This window comes from Cercospora kikuchii (assembly GCF_019650295.1).
Source record: "Cercospora kikuchii DNA, contig_00002, whole genome shotgun sequence".
Classification (NCBI taxonomy): domain Eukaryota; kingdom Fungi; phylum Ascomycota; class Dothideomycetes; order Mycosphaerellales; family Mycosphaerellaceae; genus Cercospora; species Cercospora kikuchii.
In genome coordinates this window covers 5,008,571-5,034,444 of record NW_025408583.1, presented here as the reverse complement: position 1 = coordinate 5,034,444, position 25,874 = coordinate 5,008,571, and the positions used below count along the sequence as shown (strand labels likewise).

General features: G+C 53.1%; 12 protein-coding genes across 13 annotated transcripts; 8 read left to right on the top strand and 4 right to left on the bottom strand.

The window, feature by feature from the left end:
* Positions 1 to 587: 587 nt before the first annotated feature.
* Positions 588 to 6,191, top strand: CKM354_000421900 (the record flags this gene model as incomplete). Of its 2 annotated transcripts, XM_044799450.1 has the most annotated exons (7): positions 588 to 594; positions 1,021 to 1,451; positions 1,508 to 1,534; positions 1,589 to 1,685; positions 1,751 to 2,083; positions 2,136 to 2,173; positions 2,229 to 6,191. In XM_044799450.1, 7 exons carry the CDS (start codon positions 588 to 590, stop codon positions 6,189 to 6,191), a joined length of 4,896 nt encoding a protein of 1,631 aa, XP_044655385.1. The 2 variants fall into 2 exon arrangements, with proteins under 2 accessions (XP_044655385.1, XP_044655386.1); XM_044799451.1 differs by lacking the exon at positions 588 to 594 and having other exon boundaries at positions 1,071 to 1,451.
* Positions 6,192 to 6,920: 729 nt separating this feature from the next.
* CKM354_000421800 (uncharacterized protein) lies at positions 6,921 to 7,420 on the top strand (the record flags this gene model as incomplete). The annotated part of the gene is made up of 2 exons (XM_044799449.1): positions 6,921 to 6,945; positions 7,149 to 7,420. The coding sequence occupies 2 exons, from the start codon at positions 6,921 to 6,923 to the stop codon at positions 7,418 to 7,420; spliced, it is 297 nt and encodes a 98-aa protein (XP_044655384.1).
* Positions 7,421 to 7,862: 442 nt separating this feature from the next.
* On the bottom strand, positions 7,863 to 8,306 carry CKM354_000421700 (uncharacterized protein; the record flags this gene model as incomplete). The annotated part of the gene is made up of 2 exons (XM_044799448.1): positions 7,863 to 7,945; positions 8,009 to 8,306. 2 exons carry the CDS (start codon positions 8,304 to 8,306, stop codon positions 7,863 to 7,865), a joined length of 381 nt encoding a protein of 126 aa, XP_044655383.1.
* A 528-nt stretch (positions 8,307 to 8,834) lies between these two features.
* Positions 8,835 to 9,587, bottom strand: CKM354_000421600 (uncharacterized protein; the record flags this gene model as incomplete). The annotated part of the gene is made up of 1 exon (XM_044799447.1): positions 8,835 to 9,587. The coding sequence occupies one exon, from the start codon at positions 9,585 to 9,587 to the stop codon at positions 8,835 to 8,837; it is 753 nt and encodes a 250-aa protein (XP_044655382.1).
* A 532-nt stretch (positions 9,588 to 10,119) lies between these two features.
* CKM354_000421500 (uncharacterized protein) lies at positions 10,120 to 11,127 on the bottom strand (the record flags this gene model as incomplete). Its single annotated transcript, XM_044799446.1, has 1 exon — positions 10,120 to 11,127. One exon carries the CDS (start codon positions 11,125 to 11,127, stop codon positions 10,120 to 10,122), a length of 1,008 nt encoding a protein of 335 aa, XP_044655381.1.
* A 675-nt stretch (positions 11,128 to 11,802) lies between these two features.
* Positions 11,803 to 12,823, top strand: CKM354_000421400 (uncharacterized protein; the record flags this gene model as incomplete). The annotated part of the gene is made up of 4 exons (XM_044799445.1): positions 11,803 to 11,955; positions 12,010 to 12,107; positions 12,179 to 12,297; positions 12,360 to 12,823. 4 exons carry the CDS (start codon positions 11,803 to 11,805, stop codon positions 12,821 to 12,823), a joined length of 834 nt encoding a protein of 277 aa, XP_044655380.1.
* A 2,110-nt stretch (positions 12,824 to 14,933) lies between these two features.
* CKM354_000421300 (uncharacterized protein) lies at positions 14,934 to 15,232 on the top strand (the record flags this gene model as incomplete). Its single annotated transcript, XM_044799444.1, has 2 exons — positions 14,934 to 15,113; positions 15,173 to 15,232. 2 exons carry the CDS (start codon positions 14,934 to 14,936, stop codon positions 15,230 to 15,232), a joined length of 240 nt encoding a protein of 79 aa, XP_044655379.1.
* Positions 15,233 to 15,706: 474 nt separating this feature from the next.
* Positions 15,707 to 18,319, bottom strand: CKM354_000421200 (tRNA ligase; the record flags this gene model as incomplete). The annotated part of the gene is made up of 3 exons (XM_044799443.1): positions 15,707 to 17,269; positions 17,322 to 17,594; positions 17,696 to 18,319. 3 exons carry the CDS (start codon positions 18,317 to 18,319, stop codon positions 15,707 to 15,709), a joined length of 2,460 nt encoding a protein of 819 aa, XP_044655378.1.
* Positions 18,320 to 18,896: 577 nt separating this feature from the next.
* CKM354_000421100 (uncharacterized protein) lies at positions 18,897 to 19,628 on the top strand (the record flags this gene model as incomplete). The annotated part of the gene is made up of 3 exons (XM_044799442.1): positions 18,897 to 18,956; positions 19,007 to 19,185; positions 19,241 to 19,628. 3 exons carry the CDS (start codon positions 18,897 to 18,899, stop codon positions 19,626 to 19,628), a joined length of 627 nt encoding a protein of 208 aa, XP_044655377.1.
* A 362-nt stretch (positions 19,629 to 19,990) lies between these two features.
* On the top strand, positions 19,991 to 20,315 carry CKM354_000421000 (uncharacterized protein; the record flags this gene model as incomplete). Its single annotated transcript, XM_044799441.1, has 2 exons — positions 19,991 to 20,076; positions 20,132 to 20,315. The coding sequence occupies 2 exons, from the start codon at positions 19,991 to 19,993 to the stop codon at positions 20,313 to 20,315; spliced, it is 270 nt and encodes an 89-aa protein (XP_044655376.1).
* Positions 20,316 to 20,555: 240 nt separating this feature from the next.
* On the top strand, positions 20,556 to 21,437 carry CKM354_000420900 (uncharacterized protein; the record flags this gene model as incomplete). Its single annotated transcript, XM_044799440.1, has 1 exon — positions 20,556 to 21,437. One exon carries the CDS (start codon positions 20,556 to 20,558, stop codon positions 21,435 to 21,437), a length of 882 nt encoding a protein of 293 aa, XP_044655375.1.
* A 2,025-nt stretch (positions 21,438 to 23,462) lies between these two features.
* On the top strand, positions 23,463 to 24,711 carry CKM354_000420800 (uncharacterized protein; the record flags this gene model as incomplete). The annotated part of the gene is made up of 4 exons (XM_044799439.1): positions 23,463 to 23,598; positions 23,660 to 23,844; positions 23,897 to 24,313; positions 24,364 to 24,711. 4 exons carry the CDS (start codon positions 23,463 to 23,465, stop codon positions 24,709 to 24,711), a joined length of 1,086 nt encoding a protein of 361 aa, XP_044655374.1.
* Between the last annotated feature and the right edge of the window lie 1,163 nt (positions 24,712 to 25,874).

The following is a 25,874-nucleotide window of genomic DNA, read 5'->3' as shown; positions in this document are numbered from 1 at the left end:
CCAGAGTGCGTTCAACAATACGAAGGAGTGGCACGGCGGGGACGTGGACGAGGTGTGCGCCGCGCAGATGTTGACTGCCGCAACTGAAGCAGTATGAGTCGAGCAGAGGAGCGGACGCGGTATGCAATTGGCAAAATTCCTGGGGCGAGTAAGAAGTTCAGACGTGTTCTGGTTGGTGGGCTGCTGTGGGCACTCGACGGGCGGTTTGGAGGGGTCCTCGTGCTGGCTGCCGACACAGGAAGCGGTGGATTTTCCCACACTTTGGCGACGGCGAAGGTGCGATCCGGGCGGAGCAGACGCGGTTCCTCGATGCAGTAGAAGTACACTACGACTACCAGACCAACATCATCTCTTCACGACGCAAACAGCAGTGCGACGCCGTTCTTGGCTGGAGGCCGGCCGTCATTTTCCATTGTCCCACGATCGGCTCCCAATTGTTGGCCTGACGCCCCGACTCCCGGCTCAGGCATCCGCTCCGTCCAGCGTTCTCGGTCTTCAGAACGAGCGTGCACACATTCACTTCACCCAGACCAGACGACCTCCCACACTCCCTCCCTGTTATTGCTGCCGCCGAGGCCAGTGCAGCCATGGCCTGTAAGTAGTCCTCCTCTCCCCTTTTATTCGCACTTTTCGCGTTCTGTATCCGCCTGGAGCGACCGAGGCCACCTCCCAAGTCTGCCATCGAAGGACCATCGCAACCCATATATCCCATCGCCAGACCACCTCAAGACGTCTCGAGATACCGATACCACGCGCGCTAGATACTCTGTGACCCAGCGCAGCGCCCACAAGTCACCTCCTGCCGCCGGAGACCGCCAGCCATCCGACCGAGTCATCATATCCATCTCATCACGAGGGCACCTATCGCGGTCGGACATGTGCCATACGGCATTGCTGTCTAATCTAGCGACGTTCGAGCGGGGAAACCGGTCGCGTAGTGCTGTTCGACGGATGTGCAAATTTTCAGCTCGTGGGAGCTGCTCAGTCTTGAGATATCGCGCTAACACCTTCATCTCCCAGCGGCTTCCATTCATGTTCCTACACATCCAAAGCCCTCTCACGATATCTCCATGGCGAATGGGCACTCAGATAATGTCGATGGGGACCTCTTGAAACCACCTGCCCAGCCACGCCGAAGCGAGAGCGAAATTTCCGACACGAATGACTTTCCCACCGCCATGGACTCACCCGACGCCGCGAACGAGGGCATGTTCTCCGATGATGATGCTGTGCACGATATGGCTACTTCAGAACTCGATGAAGATGAGGACGCGCCTGGGGAAGAAGACGCAGATTTTGACATGGAGAGTCCTCGGCCCAGACAAGACGACGCGCATGCACACGACAGATCATCGTCCGAACCCTCTTCGAGACCTGGGAAACGAAAAGCGGATGTGGACGACGAGGAATACATGAAACAGAATCCCGAGCTCTATGGCCTTCGACGCAGCGTAGGCGCCGCTTCCTCCTCACCTCCCCGTCACTCTTGCTGACAGTCAATCGATAGGGCCGAGCTCGACCAGCTAGACGTGTGGTGAGGATGCCTTGCACTTACATGCCTTATATGCATTACTGATTTGTTTTCTAGGTCGACAGCTCTGACGAGGAAGAGGATGACGACGATGAAGATGCCGTCAACACCGGCAGCCGGCGGAAACGCCAAAAGACCGCCCCCGCCAGACCATGTATGTTGTCCTGCCTGCAACATATACTATACCACCGAGGAGAATGCTGACGTTCGTTGTCATAGCTTCCATTCGGGAATCATCGCGTGCCGCTACATCAGACGTCTCGGACTCAGATCAGGACACCTATGGCGGTCAGCGCGGCCGCACGTTTGCGAAAAAGCACAGGCAAAAGATGCAGGACATCGCTTCTGGCTCAGGTACACCTAACCTGGGCGAGGTGCGCTTCTCGTCACGTCGGGCAGCAAAAGTCACAACCTACAACGAAGACGAGAATTTCGATGAGTTCGAAGAAGATGACACGGAGAACTTGACGCCGAACTACTGGACTTACGCAGAAGAGGATAACACGCCGGCGATCGATGCCATCCTCAATCATCGTGTGATAGAAGGAGTTGGTGCGTAAAGATCTAAATGCCGTACCGCGACAGAGTTAACGCGAATCTGCAGAGACTGAGCTTCCCGACAAGCACGACTACGAATTCTACGTGAGTGTTCGCTGACACAAGATTTTACATGTGACGTGCACTGACATGATTACAGATCAAATGGCAAGGCAAAGCACATTACCATGCAACGTGGCATACATGGAAAGAGCTTGCCGACTCTGGATACAAAGGATTCCGTCGACTAGAGAACTATTTCCGCAAGATTGTCAAGATCGAACAGCAGGTCAAGACCGATCCCGACGTGGCCGCCGAAGACAAGGAGCGCTGGAACCTCGATCGCGAATCATACCTGGACTCTCTCAATGACTACGTGCAAGTCGAGCGCGTCATCGGTTCAAGAGAGGGTGACGATGGCATCGAATACTTCGTCAAGTGGAAGAGCTTGTTCTATGATGCATGCACATGGGAGACTGCCGAGCTGATCAGCAGCATAGCGCAGACGGAGATTGATCGGTACCTCGATCGCTCTGCTAAACTCCCAGTGTCGGACAAGTCCGAGCAAAGCCTCAGCACCCGCTCGCCGTACAAACCATTCCGAGTGCAGCCCTCCTACATCAAGGGTGGCGAGCTGCGAGAGTTCCAGATACATGGCCTGAACTTCTTGGCTCATCACTGGTGCAGAGGCAACAACGTCATTCTGGCAGATGAGATGGGTCTGGGCAAGACCGTGCAGACGGTATCGTTCATGAATTGGCTTCGACACGATCGGCGTCAGCAAGGACCATTCATTGTGGTTGTGCCTCTGTCGACTATGCCAGCTTGGGCCGACACTTTCAACAACTGGACGCCTGACTTGAACTACGTCGTCTACAACGGCAATGAAGCTGCTCGAAAGATCATCCGCGAGTACGAACTTCTCGTTGATGGCAATCCGAAGAAGGTCAAGTTCAATGTACTTCTCACCACATACGAGTACATTCTCGCAGACGCTTCTTTCCTCTCACAGCTGAAGTGGCAGTTCATGGCAGTCGACGAAGCTCATCGACTCAAGAACCGCGAATCTCAGCTATACGCCAAGTTGATGGACTTTGGAGCTGCCAGCAGGTTGCTGATCACGGGTACACCTATGCAAAATACTCTGGGCGAGCTTTCTGCGCTCATGGATTTCCTCATGCCTGGCAAAGTACAAGTCGACGAAAACATCGACCTGATGTCGGAAGACGCCAGCAAGAAGCTCGCCGAACTGACTGATGCTATCTCACCCTACATGATCCGGCGGACGAAGCAGAAGGTCGAGAACGATTTGCCGCCAAAGACCGAAAAGATCATCCGTGTTGAGTTGTCTGATGTTCAGCTCGAGTACTACAAGAACATTCTTACTCGCAACTACGCTGCCCTGAACGCTGGCTCCAAGGCACAGAAGACGTCGCTGCTGAATATCATGATGGAGCTGAAGAAAGCCTCGAATCACCCCTTCATGTTTCCGAACGCAGAAGAGCGGATACTTGCAGGTAGCGACTCCCGCGAGGACCAGCTCAAAGCTCTCATCACATCCAGCGGCAAGATGATGCTGCTAGATCAGCTGCTTACCAAGATGAAAAAGGATGGCCATCGAGTGCTTATCTTCAGTCAGATGGTCAAGATGCTTGACTTGCTTGGCGACTACCTCCAGCTTCGAGGATATCAGTTCCAACGACTGGACGGCACTATCGCAGCGGGTCCACGTCGCATGGCAATCGACCACTTCAACGCCCCGGACAGCCAGGACTTCTGCTTTCTGCTGTCTACTAGAGCCGGTGGTCTCGGTATCAATCTGATGACCGCTGACACAGTCATTCTGTTTGACTCCGACTGGAATCCACAAGCGGATTTGCAAGCTATGGCTCGTGCACACCGTATCGGCCAGAAGAAGCCAGTCACCATCTATCGATTTGTGTCCAAAGACACCGTTGAGGAGGAAGTCCTTGAGCGCGCTCGCAACAAGCTGATGTTGGAGTTCATCACCATTCAACGTGGCGTCACCGACAAAGATGCCCGGGATCTCGGCGATCGCATGCAACGCATTGGTGCGAGCACTGCTGAGCCCACATCGTCTGACGACATCTCAAATATCCTCAAAAAGCGAGGACAGAAGATGTTCGAGCAATCTGGCAACCAAAAGAAGCTGGAGGAGCTTGATATCGATGCTGTCCTTGAAAATGCCGAGGAGCACCAAACTGAACAGCCTCAAGGCATGACCACAGATGGTGGAGAGGAATTCCTGCGCAGCTTTGAGTACACCGATGTCAAGATCGATCTGGAATGGGACGACATCATTCCCAAGGCGGAGCTGGACAAACTCAAGGAAGAAGAGCGAAAGAAGCAGGAGGCGGAGTACCTTGAGTCTGTCATTGAGCAGAATCAGCCGAGAAAACGCAAGTCTGCGATGGAAGATGGTCGTGACCAACGTGCGGCAAAGAAGCGAGCTCGCGAGGCCAACATGCAGCACATCGACGACGAAGGTTCCGGTCCCGACGATGACTCCGACAATGGCCTGGATCCGAAACGTGCATTAGGCGAGAAAGAGTGTCGCCACCTCATTCGCGCTTATGAGCGCTATGGCGCGATGGACGAGAAGCAGGATGAAATCATCAAGGCAGCACGGCTACTAGGACGCGACGTCAATGTTGTCCGGGACACCCTTAAAGAAGTAATTGACACCGCCGTCAGATTGCAACAAGAAGAAGTCGATCGCCAGAATGAGATTGAGAGGACGACTGGCAAGCCTGTCACGAAGAAAGAAAAGAAGGCAGTGCTTTTCGACTTCCGCGGAGTCAAGCGACTCAACGCCGAAACGCTCACAGAACGCCCAGAAGAGATGCGCATGATTCGCACCTGCGTTGAGCAGTGCGCTGACTGGCGAAACTTCCGCGTGCCCGAAGCTTCAAAGCCCGCCACGTACACCAGCGAATGGGGCGCGAAAGAAGATGGCATGCTTTGTGTCGGTATTGCCCGCCACGGCTATGGAGCCTGGGTTCCCATTCGCGATGACACCGAGTTGGGCTTGGGCGAAAAATTCTTCCTCGAGGAACACCGCGTCGGAGCCAAGGAAGAGCGCAGCAAGGCCGGCGACGAGAAGACAATTGCCAAATCTCCCGGTGCGGTGCATCTCGTCCGTCGGGCCAACTACTTGCTCAGCGTGCTCAAAGACAAGATGAGCAATGGGACAAACCAGGCCGCTAAGAAAGCCCTCGAGAATCACCATCGCAACAATAGGAAGCATCTTGGTCAGTTCCATGGCCGGATGAACACGCCTGGACAGTCTGGAAGTCCTGGCCCCATGCGTAACAAGCATTCAAGCGATGGGCGAAGACTCCACCAATCTGATATTCGTAACAGCATGGATCGGCGTACACCCTATGCCGGTTCGCCGAATGGCCATCGGCCACGCGGTTCTGAGGATCGACGACCTGGCCATCATCGCAACGGCAGCTCCCATGCAAATGGCGTGCCCAAGCCATTGACCGAATCAGAACAAAAGGCGCGTCGTATCCTTGATGCTGTGAGCCCGACGCTTCTGAAGGTCTCCGGCGCCACGAAGAAACGCATGCCCGACGACGAGGCTCGACTCAAGCTTATCAAGGCAGGCATCGTTGCCATTGGCAATCACATCAATGCCCAGATCCCACAATATGGCAAAGACATTGTTGATCCACTGTGGGACTATGTGAGTGAGCATCACTGGCCACAGTCCAAAGCAGTGGAGAAACGTGTCCCTGGAAACAAGCTGCGTGACATGTACACGAAACTCGCAGGCAAGGACACTGCGACCAAGAACAATCCCGTCAAGCCCAAGCCTTCTGCTAGTACCAATGGCACCTCGAAGGCGGAGGAGCCCAAGGCAGAGCAAAAGGTCGAGCTAAAGGCGGAATCAAAAGCGGAAGCCAAGGTAGAGCCCAAGGAAGAGCCGAAGGTCAACAATAAGGCCGAGGAGGACGAAAAGCCTCAGACGGAAGGCAAGGTGGAAAAAGAGCCTTCGTCCAAGGCAGAGAGCGGCAAGCCGGAATCGGACCACGAGCCCAAGGCTGACGTTCCCGCCTCGGAGCCGAAGCAAGAAACTGCTACTGTCGAGGACTAGGAGCCGTACCTTTCGAATTTTGTGCAGCTCGATCAACTGGAGGATTACAGCATTGCTACACATGACGGTTACTGGACACAATGTCTCAGAAAGGCGTACAGAAAGCGATAAAGTGCAAGAAATTGTTACTGCGGGTTCATGCATACAACAGAGATAGCTTTCGCAGCTCTGTGCGGGAAAAGCGTTGGCGCTGGCGGATGTGTTATTCTATTATATTGAGATTCGAGTTGCATGCACAGTCAGACGACGCCGGCGACGCGTCCGTCTCTGTATGGAGTTTGTGGTTCGACGCTCGCTGTAATGAGCGCGCAAAAGCTTTGAGAGCTGAAAGAGAGCATAGATGTACGAAATGCTCCGTACAGATGTACTTGTACTAGATACCTAGCAGAGTGCCATTGGAGGCTGTGCTGCAAACGATACTGAAAATATCTTGGACATGTTGCAATGCTTTTCGATTGATAAGTTATTTGGATGCGTCGTTCATTGAGGCTGATTCCATCGATTGTGCCTGCCGACGTCTGATTGCATGACTCGCGCAGCTCTTGAGCTCCGAACATCTCCAACTTCACGAACTTCCTTCCACGCACAACTCTTCATGTGAAACGACCAACTCCCTGTCCTTGCGCGCGCCCTCAATTCAAGCTGGGCTAATTTGCGTCTACGACAAAGTACCACATCCAAAATCGTTTTTGCGCGCGCCAGCTTTGGCAGCGCAGCACATAGACAGTCATGTCTCTAAACAGCTACCTCAACAGTAAGCCTCTCCTGCGCAGCTAGGCCTCCCTCACACTACACTTCCTACCCATCCACATCGACCCTTGCTTCCTACTGCTCGCTCACACGAATCCTTTTTCGCAGAGCGCTAGCCCCATACCCAAACCCTCTCAGAACCTCACGGAATCGCAAAAGTCTACACCAAACCTCTTTCTAACAATTCTGTCTTCTTCCACCAAACAGAAAAAGTCTGCCTCATCCTCGTCGACGGCCGCTGTATGGTCGGCAATCTCATCTCGTGCGACCAAGTCACGAATCTGGCTTTGGAGAATTGCGTGGAACGAATCATTAAGAGTCCGGATGATGATGAGGAGAGTGAAGAGGAGACTCGAGGGTTGTTTATGGTGAGAGGGGATAATGTGGTGGTTTGTGGGTTGGTGGATGAGGAGTTGGATGGGAAGATTGATTGGACGAAGGTTAAGGGGAGTGAGATTGGGGGGACGAAACATGTGTAGATGAGAGGAAGGGGGAGGGAGTTTGAGACATAAGAGCGTAGAGAGCTGGAGACGCTGTATGGGAAGTTGCATGAGTGGAGAGTCTGCGTAGAGAGGTTTTGGACAAGTCTGAAGCAGGACTGAGCACGCAGACAGAAGATGCTTCACAGCACTGAGGGAATGCTCGCATGTCACAAAGACATGAGGCCGAAAGCGAAGCAAACGATTCATATTCTCGAGCCTGACTACCTGGAGCTTTGAAACTTCGATGCGCTGACATTTGTCTCGTAGTGACGACCTTTGCCAAATGATGCAGTTTCGATCCTTATTGCTTTTGAGCACTTCTACAGCTCTCTTCTAGGACTCGAGTCTTGCGCTTATCCACAATCGAGACTCTCTACTCAAGGACATCTTTGCGTATGCTGACCGCCAGGCATCGCTGCTAACTCGCATCGCTCCAAGGTCATTCGCCACGTCTACGATGACTCTCCTGAGCAGCGCCGCCTGCATTCCCACGGCCCCGAGCCTCCTGTCTAAAACCTGTTTCTATCGGAGTGTCAGCGAACGCGAATTCCGGAAATGTAGAAACATTCAGAAGACTCGACTTACGTCCAGCATTCGCACCTCCACCATCATCAAACATAGTCACCTCCAGCAGATAGTACAAATTGGTGCGACGATCCGGTCCTTGGTAGAGGACTTCGCCGTCTAAGGGACACTTCTTGTTCACGGTCGTCCAGACAATGATGCAGGATTTGCAGAAGGCGTGATGGTTTGAGCAGGGGATTGCTACTGTGTCGGTGATGGCTTTGTGGCAGAGGGGGCATGTGCCGTTTGAATGCGTGTCGGGAATTCGTGTTAGGCCTGTTGCGAGGAAGTCGCGCTTGCTTGGGAGGGTGGTGGACATGGTGGGTTGACGGTGGATGTAAGGAGTCAGGTATGGCTAGGAATGTGTAAGTGGAGGATGATAAGCCATTGGAGAGGCTGGGTGAATGAGCAATGGAAACGCATGTCGACGTGCTTTGGAAGCTATATCATGTGACTGTCTGGCGAGTGAATGAAGTGAATCTCAACTTGACAGCGAGGCACGGACAGTAGGTCAGAGACCAACAGCATTGATCTCAAGGATGTAAGAAGTGAAACATGTGTTCATGCAACTACAGTTTCAAAACGTCCAAGCTCCATCGGGGCCGATCCCTTCGGGTGCGGAATGATAGCATCAATGCGGAATGGTCGTCTGCGACGCCTCGCAACAGTCTCTGTAGTCTACCGTCTCTGCATTCTCGTGAAGCGTACACCTCGCGGGGATAGCCATTTTCTGCCGCTTTTAGGCAGTGCGCTCTCTGCCGGTGGGCTGCCCCAAAGTCTCCGTCGCATTTTCGAGTAGGTAGGCTCTGGTTGAATGTGCTCTTTCAGTGATCTTCGCTTCGCGCTGCTAAGACGCATCAGCGTCCTCGTCCAGATGCATTAGCTCAATCATATCCTCCATATCCAGTTCTCGAAGCAGCGTGTGCACGCTCACGTCTCCCCACCGAAGACAATTCTGAACCATCCATGTGAAGTCGCGCGCAGCCGCTTGCCACTGAGCTGTCTTGGCCCTCACGACGACTACCACATCCGGAAGTTGACTGGTATCGATACTGTCTGCCTCGCGGCCAAGTTGCTCTGCAGCAAAAGCCAGGAAACCAGATGCGAACGCACTCCATCGAGTTCGCTCGTTGGTCCGAAGGATCTGGAGGGCCTCGTGATACTTCTGCCGAGCCTTGCACAACTTCTCGTATTGGGCCTGGGATTTCGCCTCCTTGATCTGCGACATGAAAATATCGTGAAAACTCTTCTCGAGCAGGCGACGTACGATGCGAATTGCCCGTTGGACCGCGACGAGATTTGCTTCCACGGTGCTGATTTGCTGATTGGCACCTTCAATCAATTCTTCAATCGACGGGAGCTCGACCTCCTCATCGACCTCATCTTCAGCTTCGAAGAGGGGGACGCGATCGAGTGGGCAAGTCTTCTTGCTCGAGAGCCACAAGGAGATGCAAGCTCTGCAAAAGGTGTGGCCGCACGGGAGCTCGACGGGGTCCTTATAGACATCTTGACAGATACCGCACTCTGCGTCGTCTTCAACGGTGGCGCTCTTGAGCTGGGTGGAGAGGAAGCTCTCGCGGTCGTGCGGCAAGGAAGCCATTGATGCCAATGGCGGTCCAGGCGTGTGAGAGCTCAGATGTACGTCGAGTCTTGTTGTTGATAGCGAAGTCGAATTGGTGATGTCAGAGAAGAAGTTCTTGTTGCCTATAAAGCTGACGCAGGAGCGTTGCTGAAGCGCAAACAGTGGTGCTCAAGTTGTTGCTGTGACCAATTGGTATTTCATGTACTAGACCCCGGCAATGTTGGAGTCGAAAGTCGGAAGTGTTTGCAGCAAAAGCGGAGCCTCTGTAAGTGAGCTGCAGGCGGCAGGTGAACAGAAAGTTGATCGCAGATGCGGCGCCGACAGTGCTTCGCGCTCCGCTATTCACCGTAGAAGGCGCCAAGAGCAACCAACAGTGGGCATTGCGTCAATGTCATGTGCCAGTCCGCTGCGCGCTGGAGGAGTCTACATTTCCAGAACAGTCCAGAATTCACTCCTGAGACAGGTCCAATGATGCCAGATGTGTGAAGATGAGCCTATGTGGTGCCAGCTCGGAGGTGGAGCAATCTCAGTTCTGCAGAACTTCGCCACTTCACATGTCAATCGATGAACTAAGAAGCATCACTGCTTTGTCGCACGAGCTGCACGACTTTGGACTATCACGCCATTGACCAAATTCAGCATCTTGCTGCTGTATGAAACCAACGAACTTGGTGACCGCCTGTATCAGCAGCTCGTCTTCCTGGCGCAGGGCATGTACGAACTCAGCCACAGACCAGGGCTTATTGAGGTTCCAGCGCGGACAGTGCATGTACATGAAGTCTTCAATATCGCAGTTGCAGACCGCTGGATCGAATTTGCCACCTCTCCTATTAAGCCGTATGAGTCCAGTCGGCAGTAGCGACAAAACAGTCTCATCAGCGGCATGTTCCCACTGACCAGAAGGTGTCCGCCACCAAGTCCAGTGCCTGATGCTTATCGTCCTTGCTGCTGAGCTCTCCTCCTCGTTTTCTTCGATCCATCGATAGAGTGTTTCCATACCATGATCATCGCGCACGTCGAATCGAAAAGTGTTCGATCTGTAGAAGGCTGGCAACATTGTACTCAATTCATTGCTCAAAACGGGAAGAACTTCTGCCAGTGCCGGGAGACCGGTTTTCGAGAAATGCTCTTTATTCGAGCAAGGGTCGTCGGAAAGTCGTAGCCGAGGGCAGATTGGGCCTTGTCCAACCACACAGTATTCGTAGATTGCTGCTCGTACTTCTCTTGGTATATTGACCAACCTGGGGCCTTTGATTTCGAACGTGGACGGAGCAGATCTTGTAGAAGTAGGAGGTGACGATTCGGATTCTCGGCGAAGCCTTTCCTCCAGAGACGCTTGACTTGTAGGAGAAAGGGGCAAATCTGTCAGTGCTCTTTGTAACCAATATGTAGTCGCCAGCGTGGTGCGAAGCTCTGCTGTGGGTTGCTCGATAGAGCGAATGTCATTTTTGGTGACATGGGCACCTAGGCCGTGGTGGTCCTTGCTTCTGATGTGGCTGTGTAGATTGATGCGTTTTCTGCGGAGCACAACTCGCTCTGTTAACTCCAATTCCACCATGGCCTCACTGTCGGAGTGACGTTCGTGAGTGAAGAGTAAGCAGCTACGCGGACAAGTGGCATTGAGTACAATATAGCGTGATGCTTGGGTACATCACCGGACCAAAATTATAGATTAGACTTTATGGAGGACAAGCTGCTTACGGTTTTGGCATGGATAGCTCATTTCATGACCAGATAGCATCAGCCAGGTGTCTGCAGTGCATTTGCAGCATCTCGATGCCATGTACCAGTACAGCGAACCATTCTGCCAATTTGCCAGTAAAAGACTTCGTGCAATTTGCTACTCGTTCGACCCTGGTGTAAGGCAGGGAGAGATGGAATTCGTTCGCTGCGGATAGCCACATATGCCAGATCTGCCATCGGAGAGTCCGGCAGGTGTGTTTCGTGGCTGTCACATGCACGTAAGCTCTTCTGCACGAATGGCTCGTGTTGGTCCTTTTTGGACAACAGAGGAACAGAAGAGGCAGTCGAGCTTGGTGTCAAGTTCGGGAGCCGGCACGTGCCGAGCTGCAGATCCGGTTAAACACAAACACGAAACTGTCACGTCTTCGTGCCGGAGCAAGCATCACGGCGAAAGATTGACTAGCACCATTCAGAATCAAGTTCATCGGCACCCATTTGACCAGACAATCCGACGCGTCACATCTGCAAGACTCCACGAGAATCACACATCATGCCCGGTCGGAAGTCGAACGTGTCGACTACCTCGAATGGACCAGAAGAGATTCCAGAAGGCACGCCAGTAGCACAATCGAAAGCCAGCAAGGATAAGGATGGTCTCAGCGTGGAAGACTTGTCACTGCCGAAGTCGATGGTTGCGAGATTAGTACGTCGCTGTGGCCTACTGCGAGCATGCTGTGGACTAACGCCGCTTCTTCAGGCAAAAGGAGTCCTACCGCCAAACACACAAATACACAAGGATGCATTACTGGCGCTGCATAAGAGTGCGACAGTTTTTGTAAACTTCATCGCTTCCAAGTGAGTCAAGATCAACCTCTCATGGCAAGATTCCGTAGTCACGGATACCAGCGGGACTAATCCGCCACCAGCTCCAACGACAACGCACAAGCCGCAGGAAAGAAGACGATAGCCCCGCAAGACGTAATGGCTGCCCTCAAAGACTCAGAATACGAGATGTTCATACCTCGTCTTGAAGCTGAGTTGAAGAGTAGGTGCTAGACCTCAGCCATGTACTGCCAGCCTCCAAGATCTTCCACTAACATGATACAGAATATAATGATACCCAATGTGATAAGCGCAATACGTACCGACGGAAAGTAAAGGCAGACAAAGATGCTGCCACCGACAAACCCACAGGCGAAGGTGAAACGTCCGAGATTGCCAAAGACGGAGGAACCCCAGCGACGACAACAAATGGTGCAAGCAATGCCGGCGCTGAAGACGAAACTGACAGACCAGCCAAGAAACTCAAGGCTGAAAATGGTGCAGCAGTAGCTCCGGGCGGTGATGAGGACATGGGCGACGATGACGGAGACGATGAACAGGACGCCAATGACCAGGACGCCAATGACCAGGACGAAGAGGAAGATGATGACGAGGAGGGAGCAGAAGACGAAGTACCTGATGAAGAAGAGTCCGAAGATGATCAGCCAATGGAAGATGCACTGGAAGAGCAAGTGGAAGACGCAGGAGGGATTCGAGACGAGGCTCTGGATCAATCCGACAGCGACTAAGCCTCTGACTGCTGCAGCATCTTGGAAACTTCAGCAATACCACGAGTTCCATCGAGAAGAGCATTATGCACCACCGTATGTACGATATGCCAAGTTTCCGAAGCTGTGAGCAAAAGAGGCGAAATTTGAGGCAGCAAGTTCCACGCCGGAAGCTTGGCAAGTTCACCCCACCACTTACAGAGTTTTCCTCACCTACGGACCTCAACAAATCATCTTCGCTGCCCACCCCGCGGCTCTGCTGGCCGATGCTTGTGGCATGGCTGCAGTGGCAGCTACTATATTAAGCTATTTGTTCTGCTGACCAATCATCTCACTACGATCTCTGTGGCCCGTAAGTTCACTTCGCCTCAACACTTCACTGTAACATACGCTGACAGTTCAAAGTGCTGGCGCAATGGTAGCGCGCAAGACTTCTATTGCGATATCTTGAGGTTGTGGGTTCGAGTCCCACGTAGGGTGATGGTGTAGCACGCTACAGCTGTCAATATACCCTCGTACATTTGGTCCACCAAGTATATGATGACTCCGAAGTTTCTTTTTGCCCTTTTGATGTTCAACCTCCGACTGAATGATGCTTTGCCTCAGCTATCCACAGCGAGCTACATCAGTTGGCTCGCTCCCGGGACAGCTTCTACCTTCTTCACTTTTTTTTTCTCACCAGGTGAAACAAACTCACGCACTCACCTCTAACACGCTTAGACTGCGGCAGCAGCGGCCGACCCTAAGTAGTACATGTCTTTACGCACCCGCTAACGTTCTCTTACCAATGGCAGTACTTGGACCTCGCCCCTCTTTTGCTTTCAAGATCATTGTGCTACGCGCCTCCTCAAGCCAGTCGATGGCGTGGCTCCATTCTACACAGCTGAAAATTGGCGAAATATGTCACTACTCAGCTGCTTCGGATAGTCCATGCTATTTCTAAACGTATGCGCAGCAGACCTCTCCAGAGTCCCACAATAACCATCACTGATGTGATCGCCTTCACGCGGTCGATTGTACTCCTTCGACATATCTTGTCACCCGAGCTTCATGCCTCTGCAGCATCTCTCCGAGGGAAAGGCCGACAGCAGTATCGTGAAGCCTGGGCCCCAAGTCAAGGTGATGGCCGGCAAGAAAGGCGTTATACGGCCCTTTCTTGAGTATGAAAGCGCTGTGTGGCATTGGAGCGGGTTCCGCGGATCGCAAGGCAAATCTCAGCATAGCCTTCATTGCTTGGTGGCAATGATACCAACATTCTATGCAAGCCTCACCTAATTGGCGCATCACAAAACTCTACGCCGTACAATCCATTTGGCGGGCGCTATGTGCGGTTCATGATTCGGCGCTCAGAATGGCTTTCGAGCGTTCTCGATCTCGGCGTTTTCGGAATTCTACAGTCTGGACAGCGCAAACCATATGTTCGAATATGCTGGACCGGAGTTTTAAGACGAACTTAGTCTTTCCGATTGCTTCTGCAGAAGAGACTGGGAATTGGCATGACTAAGTCGTTTCAGATCAACTCTAGGATCAAGGTTGATGACTGATTTTCCTCACAGCGGATAGTACGGTTTCTAGGGCTTGTCACTTCTTCACATGCCTCCACCCAAGACACTACACCGCGTGTAGCACCTCGATGGCCCAAATACCGAATCGTCCAGTCGAGTAGTCTCCATCGCGAACGGACTCCCAGCCTGTTCGCAAGGAGATCAGGCTGAACCCTTCCACGACTTCAGGCTACCGCACATTCCAAAGAGACAACGAACATGGGTCTCTGGTAGGATACGACGCCATACTACCTACCGCAACGCGACATGACCCAAATACCGAAACATCTAAGCTCGTATAGTCGAGGATGGTGTCTTTCGAGAACCAAAGGGAATCAGGGTAAACCGGTGAACCTCTCAATCGCCGCAAAGAAGCATAGTCTCTCGCAGAGAGTATGAGCATCGGTGCATTGCCATCTATGCCTCGCAATCGAAGACCGACCTGCGAAGACACTATATAAAAGGCCAGTCAGAACCCCATCGATACAAAATCATCAGACCAGCAACAACCACAGCACCAGAACAACACCTCAATTCCATTCTCACTTCCCCTTCCAACCAGCATTTCAACCCCTCATTCTGCAAAAATGCAATTCACCAGCCTCATCTCCACCGCACTGGCCTTCTTCGCCATCGCCAACGCGCTCCCAGTCGATCCAACTCTCGAAGCCCGCGAAGCAGATCCCAACTTCATCAGCGCAATCGCCAAAATCGCGACCAAATGCTGCGGCAGAGACTATTCGTGGAAGGGCCCAGATTTGAGCAAGGTATGTTGGAAACTACTGGTTACAACATTTCTGAACTGTTAGATCTGACACTCAACAAGGTCATGCTCGGCGCGAAGACCAAGGAGCGATTGAGACTTAACGGTCCTTCTCGCGTTTAAAAACGCGAAGCAATAGGGAAGGATGGATTAGAAGCGTGTGCTGGTCACCGCTTTGTATTATGACTTTGATGGGGTATGAAGGAGAAATATGAGGGTTGAAAGAGAGTGATGGGACGAGGCGTTTCGGAATGGAAAATTGTACTATGTACGAGCAAATATATACTGTGTTCGGATCCTTGGTTTCGCATTCTTCTTTCACTTTTCTAATAGACAGCCACAGGACTGTACATCAGTCTGGAAATCCATTGGGTGATAGATCTCGATGTCCACGGTGTAGCGGGCATGAACAGCTGGGACGTAGATGACTCAGATAAGAGAGGATCGCGAAAGTCAGGTAGCGTAACGGCAAATGCTCGACGCTACCACTAATATTGGCCATGCAAGTACAAGATGCCACCACTGTATGACTTTTCATCTATCTCATAATCGCCAGTCGAGCTTTTCGTGCCTCGTTTCCGGACTGCAGGTCTCCCTCTACCTCGATAAAACACCCTTCACGACACCCTCCAACTCGACGCTACCCTTCACAGCCATCTCATAGATACCGTTGCCCTCCGCACCGCTGGCACCCTGCTGCAGCCACATCGCCAAGAGGTCATTTGACTCCTTTGGCTTGATGTCCGCGGAAGCTGTGCCTACAGTGATATGCGCAGTGGAATTTGTGGTCTGAAACTGCTCGTTGCTTCCCTCGAATGGCGAAAGCCGTACCACAAATGCCATCACTCGGTGGTTCCAGACGAGACGTTCGAGCCGCACTTTCGCCATACCAATCTTGGGGTCGTTCAATGCGTAGGCGCGCTCTTCGGTAGGAGCTGCAGCTTGAGCGTGCAGCCCGGCCAGACGTGTCCACACTTCTTGATGCTCGGCGGCGTTCGCGCGATGGATGAGAGTAACATGGAATTCGCTCTGGATGCGGCGTTGATTGCGAAGGGTGTTGTACATTCGAGCGGTCTCGGCTGGAGTGTCGGCGAACATGGCGTTGAGAGTTGGCACCACACGTCCAGCGGGTACTTGCACACAAAAGTACTCGATCTTCTTCTCTTTCGGGCGAGCCTGACCATTTTGCTGTGCCTTGGGAGCGTTGTTGCCCTTAGGCTTCTTGTTTTCGAAGCCTTTGATTTCGTGCTTGATGTCGACCGTGTAGTCGCTCAATGCCCACTGTATGGCTTCGTCCATGTCATCCGGCGTGGGCATCTCTCGGTTATGGAACAGTGCTGGATACTCAGTGTAAAGCGTGGTGATTACTGTCTCCAAGTTCTGGCGTGACTCAAGAACAGGATCGAGGTTGATGACGAGATCGAACCCATCATCAGGAGCTGCTTCGCTGTTGACTGGCTCGAATCGATGCAGGAAGCCCTCCATGATGCCAATAATCTCGTCTGCGCCCTTGCTGGTATGGATCGTCTGGTGGTTGTCACCACGAGATAGAACTCTGTCTCGCAGCGCGGTTCTGATATGCTCATAATTCCCACGGTCATGCACGAAGTGTAGCGCCACGAAACGTGTGTTGGGCACAACTCGTTGGACGTCTTGAATCAGCTGCTGACGCTCACGTCGCTGGTGATTGTTGCGATCAGCGATCATGGCGTCGTATTTCTCCAGTTCCGCACAGCACGCATTTGCGAATGCCTGGGGCTTCCCGCGCTTCACTGTGATGTTGTCGTTTTGTATGTGTCCCCATCCGAACAGCTTACACAAAGCCAAAGCGATAGTGGTCTTGCCGCATCCAATAGTGGCTACAGGAACAAGGATCACATCTCCAGTCACTGCATCATTTGACACCTGACCTTGCTGAGCCTCGAGGCGGATGATTTCTGCACCGGTGAGACCTCGTTGGGCCAGAAATTCGTCGCGCATCTGAATGATCCCGTGGTTGTGCTGGTACGCTTTTGCGAGTGCTGGGTTACCGTGTAGCTTCTTCCTGGCGAACATGATGTACTCTGCTGTGATCTCTTTGTGCTTCTTGTATTTGGGCTCCTTTCCAGAGATGATCGCTTTCGTGCATTCGCGCCATTGCCGGTACATAAGATAAGGTTCCTTTGCAGTAAGATCAGCACATGCCGTGTCAACAGTGGGCAGTTAGAAATACCTCGAACTTGTACTTAAAGAACCAATCATGCCACACTTGGGTGTTGGCCTTCGACTGGCACCGAATGACAAAGCCTTCTGTATCTCGGCCCTCAAAATTGCCAGTCTCCGCCACCTTATCGAGGAATGACTTCACCTCATTAATATCGTCTTTGACGAGGTACGTTGTCTTCTTGAAACCCCAGTCGTCCGCAAATCGATCCACCAGATGATGAGGGTATGTGGCGAACTCAGGCAGGTTGAGGTTGATGCCGTGCAGGTAAAGGCCAGCAGCCTAGGTGCTTCATTAGCCAACTTGAAGCTTTCAAAGTTGATTGCGAGCGCGATACTCATGATCATCCCGAGTCATTAGCGCAATAGAATAATGAAACTCACCTCCGGTGTATATGCCAGCACGTGCTCCTCGAACTCATCGTCGCACAGCTCTGCAACAGCTGTGGCGTTCATTGCTCGGAGTTGTGCCGCAAGCTGCTGTCTAGTCTTTCCGACGCTCGCAAGATGCCTATGCACCCACCTCTCTCCTGCGGACGCATGGCTGGTCTCGACATCGCCGCGATCGCCAGTGGAGTGCTTGCTGCATACGATCAAAGTACCGTCTTCGAGTCCAGCAATGAAGATGATGCAGCCGTTTTCCTTGACACTCAACTCGTATGGTCCACGAGTGTTGACGGTAACATTCTTCCACTCGGTTTCGGACACTTCTCCGTGGTTGAAGAACTTGTCGTATCCTCGAACGGCAATTTCGGGCGTGCCTTTTGATGTTCTCGTGGTGAAGAGACCTCTGGCGTAGCTGGGCAAGTTGGGCTTCTTGTAATCCCAATCTTGCATGCGCCACGAGTCGACTTGGATATTAGTGCCATTGACGGCGAAGGTGGCCTGCTTGCATGAGAAACCACCTTTGCCTTTCCCCTTGCCTTTGTTGTCTTCGAAGCCTCGCACCATCACAGCAATCTCATGAGGATCCTGCGCCCGGTATGGCGCGCCCTCGTAGAGCGCCATGATTGCGATGTTCGTGGTACCTTGGGTTGCGGCTTGAGGATCCGTGCACCTGATGTCGCTTTTGGTGCAGTGGCTGTTCAGCGCCAGCCGGAGAAACCCACCTGGACACCTTCGTGAAGCGGAGGTAGTCAATCGTCTGAACTCGACTTTTGGTCCTGGAATTCACGACGTGCGAGCTCAAGATGAGCGGAAAAGCTGTTGCTCAAAATTTGGAAGTGTGGTTGTAAGGAACGTCGAGAAGGAAGCGCCACTTGTTTATGAAAGCGCTCCTGAGGCCACCAACCTGAGTCACTTCCACAGGATCAAGACACCGCCGCTGCTTTAGGCCAAAAACGTTGCCGCAGTCGCGAGGCAGGTGGAGGTGAATGTTTGCAGTCGGGCGCCAAACAGCTTTGACGCAGGAACACAGTCATCAGTGAACGGCGAAAGTGGCTGTGCCTGTGGCGCTCGTGCTTGGCAACAACAGCGATCCCCAAAGGCACAGACATGAGCGTGATCCTGTTGACCGACTTGAGCAAAGTACAACTTTGTACGAAGAGCTCCGATCAGCTCACATACTCCAGGAAACGCCGTCAAGATGGCGACGAGACCGACTGCCGGGACGCGTCGCTCGACGAAGACCGAATACATCACAACAGTGAGCCCAAAACGAAATGCAGATTGCTGAGCACGAATTGACCCGCGTAGGACACTGGCAACAAAATCTCGAGACGCTCGTTTATCGAGGGGAAGCAAAACATCATGCTCGGCGGCAAGTCTGTCGTGATGGCAGGCGTCCACATGCGAGGCGATCTGCATCTCATTGAGAAGCCACCAGCTGAGGGCGAGAAGCCAAGAGCTCCCCGAACAGCCATCAGCATTGGAAAGTATGTCAGCGCTGTCCCACTGCGCAGTGCTGGTCGTGGGCTAAGATTTGCGCAGAGCCAGCATAATATCTACCAACTGCATCTTGCAACCTCCCATGCGATTACATCACGGCGAGATGACATTCTATCCCATGCGCATCGGCGACAACGTCTTCATCGGAGCTGAAACGCACGTTTCCTCGGCCGTGATTTCTTCGCATGTGCACGTTGGCGAGAATTGCGTGTTGGGTCCCTTTAGCATGCTCAAGGAAAGCTGCAAGGTGTTGCCAAACACTGTTGTTCCGCCAAACATGATTGTGCCACCAGGCTGTATTGTTGCGGGTCGGCCTGCACGCATCATTGGGGAAGTCGGTGACGGCTGGGGTCAGCCAATTGGCGGTGGTGAAGGAGAGGAGCTCGTTGAGGGCGGCGACCTCAGACCGCTTGTCAGAAAGATCGAATGATTCCATGTGCTATCAAGTGAGCACTTTTGCGAGTGAGACATCCTGCAGACAGCAAATCACCTCGCGTCCAAGTCCCTGGAGTGAGTATTGATCCTTTGCTTCTGGGACCCTCAGGCTGGAACATCAGGACAAAAAGGAGCTGCGGAGGTTGGCGCTTGCCGCATCACGAACTGCGCTTTCCTGGTAGCAGCCGCCTTTCCAGCGTGCTTGCAGCTCAACGCGACTGCCGACTTAAGCTAAACGCCATAGAGGCATTTGCGACTTGTGACTGCTTTACTTGATCCGCAACGATCCTGGGCTCACACCACAAACCATCTCATCGACTCTGCGCAACCATCTACAACGCATCACTATCAGGCACCATGCAGGACAGCTCGACCGACACAGTCATCGCCGAGAACGAGAATCCAGTGCGCTCACAGGCAGTTGCGATCAGCACCGATCATGCGTAAGTTGACTCTGACAACAGCTTTAAATCTATGGCACTAATTGTGCAGACCCAGCGTCATGTTCAGTGTCGGTTTTCCGAATTACGACACCAGCCATCGTACACCGCCAGCATTGTTGCCGAGCCAGACCACGAAGCTATCGAAAGCAGGGTTCGAGCAAATCTGCAGATTAGGGCTCAGATCGACACGCGGAGCAAACTTGACACTTGTTGACATCCGGAAAGAGGAAGATATCTAGTACCCAATCATCCTCCGGATGTCAGAATGGGCTTCAAGTGGCGAGTACTCGCCCGAAGTGGGCAGCCTTGCGCAGAAGCTCTCGGTCAAAAGGAGGCGACACCGAGGCAGCGATGCGAGCTATTCTTTCAGAAAGGACGATGATGAAAACCGGAGCGGCCAATATTATCAAAGCGTCCAGACGACGCACGAGATGTTCAGACATGAGCTCCTGGTCTACAGGTTCGGCCGTGAATAGGATATGGCCGACTTGCAATCATATGCACGCCAGCGACTGATCGGATACTTTCCCATCTTCATCGAAGAGATTCGGCACATCTTGTCGTCGTTCACCCGAGACGAACTACGCGACCTGGCCAAGCACGATTCAGACTTTGCGCACTGCCTCAGTGAGCGACTCCTGGAGGCAAAAGATCTATTCAACAATACCGACGATCGCCAGATGCTGTGTTGTGCTGTCAATGTCGAGACAGCTTGTCGTTCGGTGGCGGAGCAAGTACTAGGGATACCTTGGACGACTCTGATGGAGAAACTCTACGACCAAAGTTCAGAGATTGTACTTCTAATCGTGAAAATGCTCAATCCAGAGGCTGCGACGGAGAACAGCAACGGCAATGGCAATGGGACAGGTCTGTATCGTGGTGCTACGAGCAACGTCGACTGGGGACAAGTTGACAAAGACCTGGCCACCATTGGCGCTATCGAAAAGGATCGAGTCATTATTGCGACGGAGGCCATCACTGGGACCCTGATGGACGCCGCTGATACCGCCAATTCTCACAACACCTTCCGAGTCGAGCCCAGCCAGGTTTTGATCGTTCAAGACGATGCAAAGGGGAGCGGAAATACTTTGTTGGTCATGAACAGATTCGGTAGGTTTGGCACAATACCGCAGAACTCGGGCATCATAAGCGTGCGAGAGGTCGCCCGCGCAGGCATGAAAAGGAAGGCCAGAGACTCCGCCTTTATTCAGCCTTGGGCCATTTGGGGTGCGCCACAAAATGGGCCATCCGGACCCAATCCTCATATATCTCCGCCGATTTCCACAGACCCGAGGCTTCGAAACCGACGAAGCGACGGAGAGGCTGGGTCCTCGAGACTTGGAGATATGGCGGAAAACTGAGGGTGGCTGCTCTTCACTATGTCTGCGTCAGTGGTCTTCACCAGTCTTGCGGATGGAGCGCTCTGACGCAGACATCCTGTCCATGACAATGACGAGTAGCGGTGGGAGTACTTTCGGCGAATCTCGATGACTGAGCCTCGAGACGACAAAACAAGCTCTCCGTAGTCACGCCTTGGCTTGATACTATTTTTCGTATAGAACTGGTGTTTCTCTCCGCCCCGCTGGAGTTCGGCACAGTTGTACAAGTGAGACTCGGCCAATTGGAAGTAAACTGTACGACCTGCATGTTTCACAGCTAGAGAGGCACGATTGCTGCACGGAAGGCTTCTGATCACTTGTGGTTTGTGCGTGGTGTGCTGAGGAGAAGTGGGGACCGCGAAGCCTGCGCAGAGTCGGCAGTTGGGAGTTCTACACGATGAAACATCAGCATAGGTACATCAGATGGCGGCATTCTAATCCGGATCCTACGGACTCTCGTCAGCCTGAAAAGATACAATGGGACCTCTCCCATTTTTCCTGTCATCTTTACGGCAGAAACTGCCGACTGTGGACACCCCGGATGATGCAGAACACGTGGCCGAGCAAGGATGGATGCTATATCCTTGTCATGTTACGTTGGGGCTGCTTCCACTTCTTTTCTGCTTTCGCGTGCGTTTTCCCTTTTGCGCAACGTGTTCACGTTTGGGTTACATTTCACAGGTTTCGAAGCGTGGTAGGGAGTGGTACTAGCACAGCTAGAGTGTGACACTGATGCACGACAGCTCGTGGGTTTCGGAGAATTTCTTCCTTTTTGTGCTTCGTGAGTGCTGCAGCTCCTTTGCCCGCGGGTCGGTGTTTGTGAGATGTTCCACAGGAATGGATGGGGGTTGGTCTTCAAGGGTGGAGCTTCTACGAGTTCTACGTTGCCCTCAATTTCAAAGCTATGATTGTTTGGCTGCGACAGTAGTGCTGATATGTGCTGATGAGCTGGCACGGGCCGTGCATAGGGCTGAAAACTGGGTCGTTTGAGCGACGATACGATCCTGTGATTTCAGACTGCAATCGAGAGCCGGTAGTTGCAGAACTTGCAGAGGGTATGGACGCACAGAGCATGCAGACGGTCGACGCGGGCTGGCACGGCCGGCTCATCTTGAGTTGCATGCAGTAGTCAAACACCGAAGGCAGAGCAAGAGTCAGGCAGACAGACTTCTGTTTCCCACGCGCCGCTCACGCGAAAGAGATCGCCGTCGTGAGTCGCGGGCGTGTCAGGTTGGCCTTCCAGAATAGCAGCAAACTTCGCCATCTTCCCGGCTATATCGCGAGTGCCATGGCCGCGTCGCCAACGATTCCATGAGCGGGTGCACGTCGACTCGCTTCAGACCGCGCGCATGTGTTCCGTGGGCGGAGGCGACGCTCCCGCCCCTTGCGCTGACGCTGTGCTGCGCTGCAGGGCCCAATGCCGGGCGTGAGCGCACACCTCTCGCGCTGCTGAGGGTGTGATTGTGCCATGAGAGGAGCGCAGGAGCAGCATCACCGCCGCCACGCTGCCGACGCTCGGCCACGGCAAAGACTCGGGCGAAGGGGCGTTCGCGCAGCAGCAGCGCAGCGTGTGACTCTGCTCTGGTGCGCTGGTGAAAAGACCGGGCGATTGACGTATATAGAGCGACGGGGGGCGTGCATGATTGGGATGAGGGCATCGCTGTGCCAGACTTGGCCGTGCTTGCCGCCGCCGCTGCCAGCCCCCAGCGCCGCTTGGCGATAGAACTCTCCTCCTCCGCTAGTGTCAGTCCAATCTTCCGGGCGCTGCATCTATACCTCACCGAGCCCGCTCGCACGCACAGCTCTGCTGGCTGCGTACTCTCCGCGCGCGTTGCACAGCCTGCCCCCTCTGCGCAGCACACAGACAGGCACAGCTGCGCCCACGCACCACCACCCGAAACGCCATCATCTCCACGCGGCCGACCCCAGCAGCCCACCCTGCTGCCCGCTCCCCCGACAGACCAGCCGCGCCAATCTTGCGACCCGAACACTACCGCACTGTCATTGATGGCATTTGGAAGCATCATGTGCTTCGGAAGCAGCAGCAAAGATGATCCCGACGCGAAGAAGAGCAGGGAGATCGAGAAGCAGCTGCGGGAGGATCAGAAGCGCCTCGCCAAGGAGGTGAAGCTGCTGCTGTTGGGTGAGAACGCATCACGACACGGCGAGGATCCGCAGGGCGACCGCTGACGGGCTATGTACAGGTGCGGGAGAATCGGGCAAGTCTACAGTGCTGAAGCAAATGCGCTTGATCCACACCAAAGGCTTCTCGAAAGAAGAGCGAAAACAATGGAAAGTCACCATTTTCCAAAACCTGCTGCACGCTTTCCAGGTCGTGTTTGGCGCTATGGAAGAGCAGGAGGTCGATTTCGCCGACCCAAGCAATATCGTATGTCACAGATTCCCCATTTGGTGAGCATGCATGGACTGACATCTGCCAGCGATACGCCGAGATTGTTGCCGCGGATCCGGACATTGGCCCTGAAGACCCAATGCCTTTGGACTGCCTGAAGGCTTTCACCAGCTTGTGGCGCGATGCAGGCGTGCAAACTGCCATTAAGAAGGGCAACGAATACGCACTGCACGACAATTTGACATATTACTTTGCAGACATTGAAAAGCTGTTCGCCAAAGACTTTCTCCCATCAGACCAGGACATTTTGCGAGCACGTCTACGAACGACCGGAATCAGCGAGACCATTTTCGAGACCGGCAACCTCACGTACCGCATGTTCGATGTCGGTGGACAGAGATCAGAACGAAAGAAGTGGATCCATGTCTTCGACAACGTGCAAGTGGTACTCTTCTTGGTCGCAATCAGCGGTTTCGACCATGTCTTGGTCGAAGACCGAAATGGCGTAAGTGACAGCATACCTGACGTGGCGGGGTAAGAGCTAACTGAATTCAGAACCAAATGCATGAAGCACTGATGCTTTTCGAGAGCATCGCCAACAGCAAATACTTCGAAAAGTCTGCGCTTATCTTGTTTTTGAACAAGATCGATCTGTTCAGAGAAAAGGTGCAGTCAGGCAAGGCACGCATCAAGGATCACTTCCCAGACTATACAGGAGCAGACCGCGACGTCGACGCCGGCCAACAATTCTTCGCAACCAAGTTCAGGAACCTGGTCCGAGATCCCGAGAAGGATGCATATGTACACTTTACAAACGCCACCGATACGAACCTCCTCGACAAGACAATGAAGAGCGTCCAAGATATGATTGTGCAACGCAACCTGCATAACTTGATGTTGTAAGGGCAGAGAGGATATCTGATTCGAGCATACCATTCTTGTGATACCGAACAGCTTGGGCATCGGCGACGCAGAGAGACGTCGTACCTTTGGGATGCGAGACATCCGATGCAGCAGAAGCGAGTACAAATCCAACAACTTTTATTGGCATAGCGAGTTTCGATTCATGGGGAAGGCATCAAAGGGCATATTTATCCCACTACGACTGAAGGGCGAAGCCTCCGATGGACACAGCGACGGCAGAACTTCGGCGCCGCGATGATGACTGCAGGCCATTCGCGAGGAATCCGACTGAACCTTTTTTACTTGTGTGCGAGAAGAACGAACCAAACGCCGCAATGCTATCAGGCTGAACTGGACTGGGGCGGCGTATCATCAAAGCAAAAAAACAAACCCCTTTCTCAACCGATCTTGGCGCGAAGCATTTTCTGTCCGGACTGCAGTGGGCGACTGCGGCATGGAAGCGCAGTTGAAGGATCTGATTGATTCGTGGCTGTTTTGTGTATCCTAGCAATGTGTAGCTCTAATCGTGTCTGGAGGGAAGCATTTCGCGGTGATGATGGCCAATGGCGAGCAGATGGGAAGAGAAAGAGGGGCGGTCACAAGCGTCGAGGGGTCAAAGAGGCCACGGGCGCTGCTTTATTCGATCGCGCAGCAGTCACATAGAGATGTTGCAGGCCTCAAGGCATTGGCAGGTTGATTGCAATGTTTTTTCTGAAATACTCAAACTTGATTTCACATGTGCGGGCGCGAGGTTCATGTTGGGTGGGCCGTTTGTTTGCTCGCCCGCTCGTGCCAGCAACTGTTGAGCTTCACTTTGCGTAATGGCAAGGGGCGACTCGAAGAGGTGAGTGCGGTCGATTTTGCCACAAACCTCAACTCACTAACATCGACTTCTCACTTCTTACCCGGGCAGTGCTTGTTGATGACATCCCAAGCTTGCTTTGACATGTGCACTTCTTACTGAACTTGCTTACTCGGACATTCTCTTCCACAGTGAGCGCCCGACCACACCCATTCCACCCCCCGAGCATACTCTACCTCCCACACCACTTGGACAGCATTATTCTCCATTGGTAGGTAAGAACATCGAAAGTCACCAAAACTCCCTTCGAGTCGGCGCACGGCAGAGCAGCATTGGCATTCAGCATTTCGCATTGCCACAA